This window comes from Podarcis vaucheri (genome assembly GCF_965113315.1).
Source record: "Podarcis vaucheri genome assembly, chromosome: 3".
Classification (NCBI taxonomy): Eukaryota; Metazoa; Chordata; class Lepidosauria; order Squamata; family Lacertidae; genus Podarcis; species Podarcis vaucheri.
This window is the reverse complement of record NC_138761.1, coordinates 123,848,898-123,863,869: the sequence shown is the minus strand read 5'-3', so window position 1 is coordinate 123,863,869 and position 14,972 is coordinate 123,848,898. Positions and strand designations below refer to the sequence as shown.

At 46.3% G+C, this 14,972-nt stretch overlaps 1 protein-coding gene across 2 annotated transcripts in view; it reads left to right on the top strand.

Annotated features, from left to right (window-relative positions):
• LOC309528769 (cytochrome P450 2K1-like) overlaps window positions 1-14,972 on the top strand; it is a 51,139-nt gene that overhangs the window by 20,363 nt on the left and 15,804 nt on the right. Inside the window, exons 1-5 of one of the 2 annotated variants that reach the window (XM_082216406.1) lie at window positions 2,731-2,994; window positions 4,846-5,008; window positions 5,832-5,981; window positions 6,370-6,530; window positions 9,591-9,764. In XM_082216406.1, coding sequence (XP_082072532.1) covers window positions 2,812-2,994; window positions 4,846-5,008; window positions 5,832-5,981; window positions 6,370-6,530; window positions 9,591-9,764 — 831 coding nt within the window. In that variant the 5' untranslated portion in view covers window positions 2,731-2,811. Of the gene's footprint in view, window positions 1-2,730; window positions 2,995-4,845; window positions 5,009-5,831; window positions 5,982-6,369; window positions 6,531-9,590; window positions 9,765-14,972 lie in introns of those variants that run through there. The other variant, XM_082216407.1, reaches the window with a different exon arrangement.

Sequence of the window (14,972 nt, the reverse complement as noted above, 5' to 3'; positions counted from 1 at the left end):
ACTACCCCAGGAGATTGGACCATTGGCAGACATAAAGACATACCCACCCACAGATTTATAGTTTTTTGCACCCCCAGCCCATTCAGTGTCCATGTAACCTACCAGTTCAGGATCACAGTAAGTTGGCAACTTTAATTTACAGTTCATTATACCATTTAGATGTCTGACAACTCTCTTGATAGCTGTCCAGTCGTGTTCGGTAGGAACTTTCACTTTTCTGCTCAGAATAATCACTGCATTTGATATAACCAACCTGCATGTCACGGTCAGGTATAAAAGTATTGCTGACCTGTATTTGTTGTTGTCAGGCAATGGCTTTGTTTCCTCCTGGTTCTTTAAAAAGTCTGTAGTAATAGATGGGTTTGCCTTTGGCATCTCCATGCTGTCAGTTAGTTAAGTGACTTTCTGTTTCTGGCTTAGAATAAAACAGCCATCTTCTCTCTGTATCTGGACTAGCTACTGCTCTGAGAGGGAAGAGGGCGCTAATCCCTTTCACATTGGAGTCAGTGGAAATCACCATGTGCTCACCAGGAAATAGAAAAAATGCCCACTTTGAATCTCTCTTCTCTCTTAAGAAAATCCAGCCACACCCAGTATAATACTTTGATTTTTGTCTTCACTGGGCCCCATAACCTTTGTAGGAATGGATTTAGGCACTATGAGAGGATGTACTGCTCAGTTATTATCCTTCCTTGCTCACATTGTTGCATGTCATATGCGCTAATGTATACAAAGATATATCCTAATGCCATCATGTTCAACAATTTCAAGATGAAAATGAATAAAAACTATGCTAAAAAGAAAAATATGTGTGAGTGTTTCAATGGGAGAAAGTTCAGGAAATACTGGACACAATGCAGTCGTACCTAAATAAAGTGGAACAATTTCATCTGCAAATGATTTCACAATGCTGCTCTCTACTCCCAGTGTAACAAACAAACTAAGTTGACAGGTAATCCTGAGTGATGAGTTCACTGCCTTCAAGAGCATTTGGATCTGTTCTGGAACACAGCTGTCAACTTGCAGATTTGAAAATAAGGGACCAGCAGCCTTGAAAATAAGGGATCAGCAACCAAAATAAGGGATTTTAGTCAACCAGCAGCCAAACGAAGCCTCAAGCGGTGGTTCCCACAGCGCAGCAACCCGGCCAAGGGGATGCAGCAAGGAAAACCACCATCACCTCTCCGCTGGGAAGCGCTGAGCAAAGGCGAGTCCCCAGGCAACGCGGCCGATTTGATCGGCACAAAGCATGCAAGCTACACCCCCAGTCGTTCTTAGACTCCTTATTGGGTGAGCAACACAGCCAAGCAACACAGTTAGAGCCTCCTTCCTCCCTGGCCGGCAGGGAGGGAGGGAGAGGAGCTACTTCCTTTGAAACCCGGGAAATTTAAGGGACATCATCAATAAGGGACAGCAGCTGGACACAGCGCTGGAATAAGGGACTTTCCCACCAAATAAGGGACGATTGACAGCTATGTTCTGGAAAGCATTAGTTTCTGCAAGTAAGCACCACCCACTTGAGTATACATTAAACTGAAATGCAAATCATCCAATGTACAGCACTGAATAGTTGTGAAGAAAAAAAATCAGAGGGATGGTTAATGATTCGCTTTATGTAACATAATATATTGGCTGCTCATTGCAGTTGGTAGACACTGTTGTTGACCAATCTGCACTGTAGTTTTGTTGTTTTTGAAGAAGTCTTTTAGACAGTGTTAGCCTTTTGGTTGCCAGGTTTTTATATGGAGGTCTTTGGTATTTTTCTGTTGGGCTCTGGAGGCCCCCAGGCCTTGGAGCTCTGCTCAGGGGCTGAGCAAGGGGGTGCAGTGGGGGTGGGCCACACCAGGTGACATCCTGAGGGAGGGTGACACTCTGCATGCATATCCCTGCCCGCGACTCCCAAGCCTACGCCTGTCGGGGCCGCTGGCAAAGTAGCAAAGCTTCCCCTCCCCCGGCTCACTGTAGGCTTGGGAGTCATGGGCGGGTTGCCCCATCATCCAGGACAGGCCTTGCTCCACGGATCGCCTGCTTGCCCGCTTGGTGCTTCGCTTCCTTCCTGCTTGGGCTGCAAGGGGCGGGCCAGGAAGGGGCGTCGGTGGGCCATGAAAAGTGCCCCCTCCCATCCACCCGCCAGCTGGTGGCCGGCCTCCCTCCTTCCCTCGCCCCTTCCTGACTCTTCTGCATGCACGGAGCAAGAACCAGGCCCTCGCGCCTGTAAAACAGGCTCTCTCTAACACTCCAGAGAAACCAAAAAGAAAAGTCACTGTTTTGAGCTCGTCTCTTTTATGGATACAACGATTAGTTTTGGCTACAACCATTGGCGATTGCACCAGCAGGGTAGAAAAACGCCTTTGCAATGCTTTGTTCTGATGCATGGCGTCGCCTTTAATGAAATAATGCGCCCCCTCCCAGCCATGGTAGTGGTGCTGGGACCAGCCAGGCAGCGCCATTGGTGCTTGTGGTCCTCAGGAGCTCCATGCTGACCTTGGCGCTTGCCATCTTGCCTCTCCAGAAGTCCATACTGCTGCACTTTCAGAAATCCATCCCTGAATGCAGTTCAATGATTACTCCAAAGAATTTCACAATGCTGCCCTTTACTCCCGTTATAACAGATTAATTTTACACAAAATCTGGGTGACAGGTCTGCAGCCAGGTTCAAGAGAGTTTAATAATGGTTTAATGATTAGCTCGAGACAGTACCTAGCATAATATATATGCTGCTCACTGCAGTTGCAGGACATTGTCCTCGACCAAACTGCACTGTAGCTTTCATTATAACCACTGCAAAAAAAAATTGCTTCCTGAAACAAAATGGATTGGACGGAGCCGATTCCAGCGTTGTTCCTCTTTATCCTTATGGTTTACTTTGTTTTGAAACTGGGCACTTTCTGGAACAAGAGCTCCCAAAATCTTCCACCAGGACCGAGGCCTTTACCTCTCATTGGGAATCTCCACATCATGGATCGCAAGAGGCCTTACAGAACCATGTTAAAGGTAAAGATTCCAGTGCTTCTCATGGCAAGGCTGAAGGGTACTGGGGCAGCCCAGTCAGATGAGCGGAGTAGAAAATTAGCATTATTATTATAATAATGATAATATCAATAATAGAATACATTTTGTTCTTTTAGAGCCTATAAATCTCATCTCCCCTTTGTGTGCTACAGAACCGCCTCTTAACTTTCCCAATCATAGGACCTAGTTGCAATTTATAACTGGTAATTTGAACAAGGTGTCTGGGGGTGTCTGGTGTCTAATCCCGTTTGACTCTGCCTCCATTTTCAAGGATGCAAAAGTGCCAATGCAAACCTTGCCTAGCCTCCTCCTTCAGCCTATCTTTCTAAACTAGATTTGAGAGGTGCCATTAAAGGTATAATCACTTTTATCTTTGCAACTGCCTAATTTGTTCTGGTTTTCTGATTATTCCCAGTAAATATTTGTGCTGCCACAACTGAATAATAATAATAATTTATTATTTATACTTTGCCCATCTGGCTGGGTTTCCCCAGCCACCCAACAGACTAAGAATATGATAAAACATCAAACATTAAAAACTTTCCTTAAAAGGACTGCCTACAGGTGTCTTCTAAAAATCAGATAGTTGTTTATTGCCTTGACATCTGATGGGATGGCGTTCCACAGGGCAGGTGCCACTATCAAGAAGGCACTCTGTCTGGTCCCCTGTAACCACACTTCTCGCAGTGAGGGAACCGCCATAAGGCCCTGAGCCCTGGACCTGAGTGTCCATTCTGAACAGTGGGGGTGGGGACGTTCCTTCAGGTATACTGGACCGAGGCCATTTAGGGCTTTAAAGGTCAGCATCAACACTTTGAATAGTGCTTGGAAACGTACTGGGAGCCAACGTAGGTCTTTCAGGACCAGTGGTATATTGTCTCGGCAGCCACTCCCAGTCACCAGTGTAGCTGCCACATTCTGGATTTGTTTCAGTTTCCAGGTCACCTTCAAAAGTAGTCCCACATAGAGCACATTGCAGTAGTACAAGCAGGAGATAACTAGAGCATGCACCACTCTGGCAAGACAGTCTGCTGGCAGATAGGGTCTCAGTCTGCGTACCAGACAGCTGCGTTGACACAGAATTGACCTGCGCCTCCATGGACAGTCCAAAATGACTCCCAGGCTGCACACCTGGTCCTTCAGGGGCACAGTTACCCCATTCAGGACCAGGAGTCCTCCACACCTGCCTGCCTCCCCCCCAAAAAAACAGTACTTCTGTCTTGTCAGGATTCAACCTCCATCTGTCAGCCACCATCCATCTTCCAACCGCCCCCCGACACACACAGGACCTTCACCGCCTTCAATGGTTTTTATTTAAAAGAGAGGTAGAGCTGGTTATTATCCGCATACCCCACAAGTGAGAGCCCAGGGGCCTGAAAACTCATCCCCCAACACCACTTTCTGGACACGGCCCAGGAGAAAGGAGCGGAACCACTGTATAACAGTGCCCCCAGATCCCAGTCCCTCTAGACGGTCCAGAAGTATGTCATGGTCAATGGTATCAAAGGCCACTGAGAAATCCAGCAGAACTAGGAAACAGCTTTCACCTTAGTCCTTAGCCGTCTGGAGATAATCGAGCAGCACAACCAAGGCAGTTTCAGTTTCATGATGAGGCTTGAATCCCAAATGGAAGGGATCCAAATGGTCTGCATCCTCTAGACATTCCTGGAGTTGTTCAGCAACCACCCGCTCAATCACCTTGCAAAAGAATGGAAGATTTGAGACTGCGTGGTAGTGAATGCAGTCTTGGTTCGGTCAGAGACTATTTGCATTAATATATTCTTTAGGTATGCCAGAACTCTGTTTCTCAATTTTTCTTCTGTTGAATTCCAGTTGTCAAAGCAATATGGCCCTGTCTTCAGCATCCAAATGGGACCCCAGAAAACTGTGGTGTTGACAGGATATGAGACAGTAAAGGAGGCTCTGGTTAATCAGGCGGACGCATTTGCTGACAGGCCCATCATTCCATTATTTCAAGAGCTTGCACAAGGCTTTGGTGAGGCACCTCCCTTTCTACTGGAACTGGTAATGCTTGCAAACACACACTGGTCCCACCAGGTGAACACAATCTGTTCCCAAGAAATGGTTTGTAAGATGAGTGTTTGCGAAGCAAGTCAACAACATCCATTGTTTCCTGTGAGGGAAATCCTTGTGAATTTTTCAACCCACCTCAGTGCCTTTGATAGTGTATCTGAATACATTAGGCTGAGAATGTGTCACAAAAAGTGTCACTTGTGGATTTCTGCAGATCAAGCTAAAATGTTAAAAAGAGTGGACCAGGTCAGCCTTTTTTTGGTTTTGACTTTCAGTGGATAAGTGGTGCTCTGTTGAAGAAACAAAAATGGAGACCAGTTAAAGCAAACCTTTCCCATTCCCACCTTCTTCCAAACAGTCATATTGTAGAGGAGGGGGAGAATGAGACAGGAGGACTGTGAATAATAGTCACATGGAAAAGTAATGCCACACACCAAGGGGAAACTGACTGACCATTTTCTGCCCCAGACTATATAGAGAAGAAAAATGAAGGAGGCATAATGGAATACAAAATAAGAAGCTGAGTTCTGCTGGGACGCCTGACATGTAAAAACCACTCTCCACTCTAGCCTACACTTTATAATGGAAAATATTGATCAATGGGTTCTCAGTTCTTGCTCTGATGGCACAGCTGCCACCTACTTTGTCAAAGCTCAGAAGTCTGAATGGGGGAATAGCTGGGATCCATTCTCAGTTCCATGAAAGAAATGCAGAACACAATTTATTGATATTTTTGTACAATGGCCATGCAGACATGAAACCTTTCCTCCCTCCTATTTCCTCAGGTGTAGTTTTTTCTAATGGTGAAAACTGGAAAGTGATGCGGCGGTTTGCTTTAAGCACATTGCGGGACTATGGAATGGGAAAGAGGACCATAGAGGATAGAATTGTTGAGGAATGCAGTGTCCTGATAAAGAAATTTGAATCTTATGAAGGTGAGTTGGTGTTTTCCTCTGGTGCATAGCTACATTACCATAGTTTAAAGGTGCCAAGACTATTGTGTTACATATTCCTAACTTCCAGAAGCACAGCTCCCAGGGTTCCCTGCAATTGGTCTGTTCCTGTAACGTGCAGATTGTACTGCAATAACTCCTGTGACTTCCAAGCATTTCTTAGCCCACCTATGGTCACATCCAGCAGCACTTAGGATCACTTTATTTGTTAAATGAGGTCTACACATAGGGAAGCTGCCACTAGGGATTTAAGGCAACAAAGAACAGACTTAGCATGTCCATTCTAGGAATGTTGTACTCGTCTCTTATGTGTTTTACATCCCACATTTTAAACAGAATATTTTTGCTTCACTGTCATATTTATGTATAGGAAAACCATTTGAGACCACCACAATTATGAATGCAGCTGTTGCTAATATAATAGTGGCCATACTACTAGACAAGCGATTTGAATATGAAGATCCCACTTACACAAGACTTCTGAAGTTGGTCAATGAAAATGCCCGGCTCAGCGGAAGCTTTTCAGTCACGGTAATCTATTTTTTACAATTAAAACAAACAAACAGTTGATTATAACAAACCCAGTTGATTATAACAAACAAACCCAGTCACTCGGCTGGGTGAGGACTGCAGGGCCTGCTCCCTTCCAGGGCCTTTTCCAACTGGCCCAGGCCCTTATTTGGAACAAACTTTTGGGGTGTGGGAAGTCTTCTGCCATTGCTTCCCTGTTCCAGGTGGTTAATGTGCTTTAAAATGTCCTCAAGCAGTCGATGGCAATTTAGTAAAAGTGACACTAAGTAAATGTGAAACCAAAGAAGTGCCATGGTCAGATCACTTCCTGGTGCAACTGGACTTCTCCATGACCCTTCCCCTCTGCAGGGAGGTGGGACCAATTCGCATGGTCCGCCCCGCCACTTAATGATCCAAAGGGTTTCCAGAGAGTGGTAGGGGATGCGTTATCCCAAGTTGATGGCCTTCCAGCTGATTCCCTAGTGGCCCGCTGGAATGCGGAGTTAACCAGGGCTATCGACTGTCTGGCTCCGAAGCGCCCTCTCCGATTGCATGGAGCCCGGACAGCCCCGTGGTTTTCCACGGAGCTGAGGGCGATGAAACAATCGCTGAGACGGCTAGCGCGTCGGTGGCAGAAAACTCACTCCGAATCTGACCGGACACAGGTTACAGCTCAACGTCGAGCCTACCAAGTGGCAATAGCGATGGCAAAGAAGACTTTCTTCACCGCCTCTATTGCATCTGCAGAAAATAGTAGCAGGAGACTCTTTCAGGTGGTCCGCAATTTAACGGAACCACCTTTACCACCGGGGCCTTGTAAAGACCCCAAGATCTCCTGCAACGATTTTGCAAAGTTTTTTTGCAGATAAAATCATTCATATTCAGAAGGAGCTAGACACCACTGTGGGAGCAGGGCTGGGGCGGGAGAGTGCTAGAACCCTGTCCGGTCAAGTTGCATGGAATCAATTTCAATCCGTTACCCCCGAGGATGTGGACAGGCTGCTTGGACGCGTGAAACCAACCACCTGTCTCCTTGATCCTTGCCAACCTGCCTAATAAAAGCAAGCCGGGAAGGGCTGGGCGATGGGCTCTGCGGGGTGGTGAATGCTTCCCTCTGTGAGGGAACATTCCCAGACCCGCTGAAAGAGGCGGTCATTAAACCGCTTCTTTAAAAAACATCTTTAGACCCGGCCAGTACGGCCAACTATCGCCCAGTCTCAAATCTTCCATTCTTGGGCAAGGTGATTGAGCGTGTGGTTGCCGAACAACTCCAGGCACGCCTGGAGGATGCGGACCATTTGGATCCCTTCCAATCGGGATTCAGGCCTCATCATGGGACTGAAACTGCCTTGGTCGCACTGGTTGATGATCTCCGGCCAGCTAGGGACAAAGGTGAGAGTTGTTTCCTAGTTCTGCTGGATCTCTCAGCGGCCTTTGATACAATTGACCATAACATCCTTCTGGACCATCTAGAGGGGCTGGGAGCTGGGGGCACTGTTATACAGTGGTTTCGCTCCTTGCTCCTGGGCCGTGTTCAGAAAGTGGTGGTGGGGATGCGTGTTCAGACCCCTGGGCCCTCACTTGTGGGTGCCTCAGGGTTCCGTCCTCTCCCCCATGCTTTTTAACATCTATATGCAGATGACACCCAGCTCCACCTCTACTTTAAATCAGAACCAGTGAAGGCGGTGAAGGTCCTGTGTGAGTGCCTGGAGGCGGTTGGAGGATGAATGGCAGCTAACAGATGTTGAATCCTGACAAGACAGAAGTACTGTTTTTGGGGGACAGGGGGCGGGCTGGTGTGGAGGACTCCCTGGTCCTGAATAGGGTAACTGTGCCCCTGAAGGACCAGGTGCGTAGCCTGGGAGTCATTTTGGACTCACAGCTGTCCATGGAGGCACAGGTCAATTCTGTATCCAGGGCAGCTGTCTACCAACTCCACCTGGTACGCAGGCTAAGACCCTACCTGCCCGCAGACTGTCTCGCCAGAGTGGTGCATGCTCTAGTTATCTCCCGCTTGGACTACTGCAATGTGCTCTACGTTGGGCTACCTTTGAAGGTGACGCGGAAACTACAACTAATCCAGAATGCAGCAGCTAGACTGGTGACTGGGGGCGGCCGCCGAGACCACATAACACCGGTCTTGAAAGACCTACATTGGCTCCCAGTATGTTTCCGAGCACAATTCAAAGTGCTGGTGTTGACCTTTAAAGCCCTAAACGGCCTCGGCCCAGTATACCTGAAGGAGCGTCTCCACCCCCATCATTCTGCCCGGACTCTGAGGTCCAGCACCGAGGGCCTTCTGGCAGTTCCCTCATTGCGAGAAGCAAAGCTACAGGGAACCAGGCAGAGGGCCTTCTCGGTAGTGGCGCCCACCCTGTGGAACGCCCTCCCATCAGATGTCAAAGCGATAAATAACTACCTGACATTCAGAAGACATCTTAAGGCAGCCCTGTTCAGGGAAGTTTTTAATCTGTGATATTTTATGGCATATTTGGTTTCTATGGAAGCCGCCCAGAGTGGCTGGGGAAACCCAGCCAGATGGGCGGGTACAAATAAATTATTATTATTATTATTATTATTATTATTATTATTATTATTATTACAGTGTATGCAAAGTGGGCAGGGCTACCTGTTTATTGTATATTGTTCAGGGTTCACTACAAAACATAGAATATTGATATCTTGAGAAACCTGGTGCTAATTCAAAATATTTAGAAAACTCACACGGTACAGTCATCCTGTAACTATAATAACGTCTCTTTTGCACACACGTTTTCTGGCCTCACTGCCATCGGGACTCCAAGGACAAGGAAGAACAAGTGATTGTTTGTGCCATGGTGGCTCAGAAGGGGCCTCCAAGGGCAGATCTCCCTCTCTGAAGGCAAGAGAACTGCCATAGCCTATTATTCTGGGTTTGCACATAAATTACGGTTTCCTGAGGTAGCCTACCCCCCATTCCAAATGGCACTCAAGAGTTTTGTTTTGTATTTGGGCAGTCATGCTCTGACAGACCCAGCTGAGAGTACAATACTGAGTTTTTCTAATGTCTCTTTTTCCTTTTTCACATTTTTATCCTTTCAGCTTTATAACATGTTTCCTGCTCTTGGTTTTCTTCTGGGGGCTCGTAAGACTGTCATCCAAAACAGAGATGAAATGTTTGCCTTCATAAATGCCATCTTCTTAAAACACCTCAGAGATCTGGATGAAAATGACCAGAGGAGCTTTATTGACTCATTTCTTATCCAACAGCAAGAGGTAATGGAGTCTTTTAAGTTGGCCCAGAATAAGCGTCGACATTTTCAATTCGTGTTTGTAAGTGAATGCATAAGTTGTAGTCAGGAGGTCTCACTTCAGAAGGGACCAACCTGGCATACTTCCTCCCCTTTCCCAATAGTCAGCCATTGTTAATGTGTTACAGAAGTTGCCTCTGCAAGGTCAATGGTTGCATGCTCAACAGCATTTCTGGGGGGAAAAAATCCCTGATCAAGAAAACATGTAATTATAGATAATTATGCAGTGATGAGAGGTAATAAAGTCATAAATATTGGTTGCCAGACTCCCTTTTGATACAAGGGACGATGGGATAATGCCTCGTGTGCTCAGAAGAAGGCATTCTTCACACTGGAGGAGATAGGAAGCTTTGAGGGTGGGGAGGCATTTCCGAACAAGGAAAAAACATTGGCCCATGCACTGACCAATCACTAAGATTGGAAATCTATATGAATTGGAGTTTCTGCTTATCAATTAATTAGCACCCAGAAAAGGAAACAGGTTGTTGGGTGATGACAGAGTTCTAAATAACAGGCTGGAAATTATTTCTAAAATCTTAAACTAATTACTGATGAATTTGAAAAGTTAAAGCAGGTATACAGGCCTGGTGTGCTGGTCCCATGGGTTACCCGAGAGGCAAGGTCCAAGTCCAGTCCGTGGTCAAAGGCGCAACATGGAGGCAGTCCATAGTAGCTGAAGCTGGGTGCAGGGCAGGGAGTCGGGTGAAGTCAGGAACAGGCAAACAGGGAGACAGGGCTGGTCACGAGCTCAGGCAGTAAAACAGGACAGGGGCCAGGCAGGAATTAGCAACCAACAATGTTGCTCCCGCAAGTTGGGACTGGGGCTGGCCGACTTTTATCTGCCCCGAGGCATAGGGCAGCCACGATCCTCTGGTGACTCACCTCTCCTGGCCTGGAGGCGAGCACTCCTCCTGCAGGAACTTAGTTCCTTCCTCCTCTCTACCCTCTGCAGCTCAGGAGAGGCTGGAGGGTTACCGGACCCAGAGGCAACCTCAGCTTCCCCTGACGGGGCTGAGAGTGGAGTACCTGCAGGCAATGGGTCCTCCATCCCCTCAGGGGCCAGAGCAGACTCAGCTGGTGGCTGCACCTGAGGACCCAGCACAGGTGAGGACCTTTCAGGCTGAGGCCCCAGCCCTGGCTCAGCTGGTTCTGGAGGCGGGGACTCCTGTGCAGGCTGGGATCCCTCAGGTTCAGCCTCCGAGTCCGAATCCCAGGCCATCACACCTGAATTTGCTTTTAACTTTCAATCTACATTGCCTGTAAAACTGTTTTCTTCCTGTCTTTCCCGTGCTATCCTGACTGGGAAATAAAAGTGAATTCTATCTGCATCACAAGGGCAGCATAACAGAGATGCTCAAGTGGGGGGGGGGTCTCATAAATCAGGCAAAAATAACTGACTCCTTCATTGCTTCTTGAAAATATATGAAAATGCCTTAATGAACAGTTACCACAGTTAAGAGATGAGATGTGCAGAAAGTTTGGAGAGATTTGATCAGAGATGCAATTGCAGATGAAATACCGTATTTTTCGCTCCATAGGACGCTCCTGACCAAAAGACGCACCAAGTTTTTAGAGCAGGAAAACAAGAAAAAAAATCTGACTCAAATGTTGTACTAAACTATTTAAAACAGCTAAGTGTGTGTGGCTCCTGTCCACTTTGCTGCTTTAAAGCGAGCCACGGTATATAATGATGAGAATGGAAAAAGGACACATTCCATTATAATGTAGCTGTTTTCATTATCACTGGGAAGTCAGTATTGGCAGCAGTCACAAAAACTAAAATTTGAGCATTTTACTGTTATTAATCAAGAATATTAATAGTCAGGGAGAGAAACCAGGGCTGTGCAAATGAGAAGTGCTTGGAGTATGGAGGAACAGCAAAAAGATCAAATGATTGTGCTCCAGTTCCTAAATCTCTGAAGTTTTCTCAAAACAGGCATGGTTGTTTTGAAAGGAAGATTCAAAATGGAGTGACTGAGCAAAGAACAGAGGAGGAAAAGAGGGCAAATAAATAGCTTCCATTCAATACCAAGAGAACACAATGCTTTTGGTTTAGTATAGGTGGACTGTACTTGTAAGAATTTGTATAATGAATTATAGAGTTGGAGTGGAATATCAGAGCCTCTTTTCAGCAGTAAAGATTAGCTACTAGGAACATGGTCCACACACACACAGGATGTCTGGTTATAGCTGTGCAGTTTAAACTGTTCCTGAGCCAGATACCTGCTCAGTTTTAGCTGAAATTACTATTACTGGTTTGTGGAGATGCTTTGCATGTATTTATGACTATTTCCACAAAACTGCTACTTGAAATCCCCAAACTTACTATTTTTAAACTTCAAATGGAGCTCAGAATCCAGTTAGGCAATCCTTTGCAGTTGAATTAGGAGGCACTGAGAGACAGCAATTTGCTGCTCCCCACCCCCAAAGAGCAGCCCAGGAACACACAGCCTTCCGTCTGCTTGCAAACCTTGTCGGGACTTCAGGGGAAAGCAAAGTCTGCAGGCAGAGCAGTGTAGCTCCCCACCCCCACCCCCAAAATCACCCCAGCAGCACACAATCTCCCCTCTGCTTGCAAACCTTGCAAACCTTGTCGGGACTTCAGGGGAAAGCAACGTCTGCAGGCAGAGCAGTGTGGCTCCTCCCCCCACCCCCAAAATCACCCCAGCAGCACACAATCTTCCCTCTGCTTGCAAACCTTGCAAACCTTGTCCGGGCTTCAGGGGAAAGCAGAGGCGGCCGGCAGAGCCGCGTGGCTCCTCCCCCCACCCCCAAAGAGCAGCCCGGGAGTGCACAGCCTTCCCGCTGCTTGCAAACCTTGTCCGGGCTTCAGGGGAAAGCAGAGGCGGCCGGCAGAGCACCGTGGCTCCTCCCCCCACCCCCAAAGAGCAGCCCGGGAGTGCACAGCCTTCCCGCTGCTTGCAAACCTTGTCCGGGCTTCAGGGGAAAGCAGAGGCGGCCGGCAGAGCACCGTGGCTCCTCCCCCCACCCCCAAAGAGCAGCCCGGGAGTGCACAGCCTTCCCGCTGCTTGCAAACCTTGTCCGGGCTTCAGGGGAAAGCAGAGGCGGCCGGCAGAGCACCGTGGCTCCTCCCCCCACCCCCAAAGAGCAGCCCGGGAGTGCACAGCCTTCCCGCTGCTTGCAAACCTTGTCCGGGCTTCAGGGGAAAGCAGAGGCGGCCGGCAGAGCACCGTGGCTCCTCCCCCCACCCCCAAAGAGCAGCCCAGGGGCACAAGACAACAGCGATTTGGCTCCAGGGAACACACATTCGCTCCATAAGACGCACAGACTTTCCCCCTTACTTTTTAGGAGGGAAAAAGTGCGTCCTATGGAGCGAAAAATACGGTAATCTATAGAACCTGTGGGGAAAGACTTGGACTTTTCCCTGCCTAAATGGGGAAACAACAGCTTTAAAGCTGTATAAAGGGATGAAACAAATAAAAGAAGCTGTTGTGAAAATCTGAATATTTTGAATAATAGTTATATACATAATTCACATACAGAGATGCGGAATACTACTTTTCTTCCTTTGCTTTATTTTATTTTTTAGCTTGCTTTTTCTGTGACTTTTAATCATTGTTAGTTCTCTGTACATTCTATTTGTATGTATGTTTTGTTTTTTGAAGTTATATATTTTGGATAAATGAAGATACCCTCAGGAAGGAGATGGACCAAAGATGGACATCTGTGTGAGATGCAGAGAGGATCCCTCAGGGTGGGAAGCTGAGGAAAAAGGTGGGAACTGGGAGGGTTCACTCTTCTGGGTCTGGAATAAGGGTTATGGTATAAATAATAAAGATCTTAGAATTGTTATCCTTCCCCTTTCTTTTTCTTTACTCTTTTAAAAAATTCTCTTCTTTTTTGGTTTCTAGTTTGTCCTGCTGCAAATTCACAGCAGTCTGTGACTGAGCCACTTTTAGATAGGCAGGATTGCCATTTGGGAGAGCAGTTGTACGATAGGGGGGGGAATGGTAGAAAGGAGAATTATAGGATGCTAAGATCCAAGTTTTGGGCAAGTACTGTTTTGTGAGAGAACTACAGCATAGATTTAAAAAGGACAAAATATGCAGCAAAATAATAGTGGAAATATAAGTTGTTGAAAAGCATCTTTTAGCATATGTACCAAATAAAGGTTCTAAACAGCTAAAAAGTTTTAATGTTATTTCACTCTGCTTTTGATCCTCTGTATCACTTTTGAATCTGCTGGTTGTAATGTGAAACTGCATAGCTGCACCTTTGTGTGAGAGAAATGCTAGTAATATATCCATGATAAGCAAGGACTGTGTGGATCTTAGAAAAAGTGCTCAGTATGGTGAAAATCTTGAAAAACTCCCCACTGCTGGTTGGTGTCATATGGCAACTATTGAATGAACAATTGGAAGAACTCCTCCGTCTCTTCACTCCCCTCTGACTCCCAGTGGGACAGGCAGCTATTACAACCAGCAACTCTATCGGTGTTACTCTTCCTGTTGGAAAGTGTGGCTGAAGGGAGTTGCAATCATGAAAATATGGAGGGCACCACATTGTCTATCTCAGTTTAATGAAACAGTTCCAGGTGAATATGTGGTATTTCTGTGTCATTTTTCCAGTTTACACTATGAGTAAATACATTAAAGACTATGAGTAAAGAAGTTCAACTGAGAACCATATATGTCAGCAGAAAACAACACTTTATGGTAACCCTGATTTCAGATCTCCACAAGTGTTCACCAGAAATGCTGCCTTCCATGTATGCAATCATAATACTGTTGCAGGTTTGTGGGGTCAGTCTGCATGATGCCTGAGCACTTTCCAACTTGTGAAGACCTTGTACCCAGTAAGGGTCAATTCTAATGGAGGAATCTATTGTTGAATCAGTAAACAAGTTTCTTTTCTTTTTTTTTAATAAATTTTTATTGGTTTTTACAAACGTTTTTTAACAGACAAAACAAACATATAACAAACAAACAAACAAACATGTATAATTTCTTAACCTTTCTTTTCATAAACATCTTTTCTCCGACTTCCCCATACCTCCCCTTTCTGCATCCCAATGTCCAAAATTTTTAGCAACTTTTAAATATTTCCGTCCAACCTCTGTCTCCTTAATTTTCCTTTCAATCTAATCTTATATCACTGCAACCCTTTCTTTTTCAAAACTTCGACATTCTAACATTCATCAAGTTTATAATAG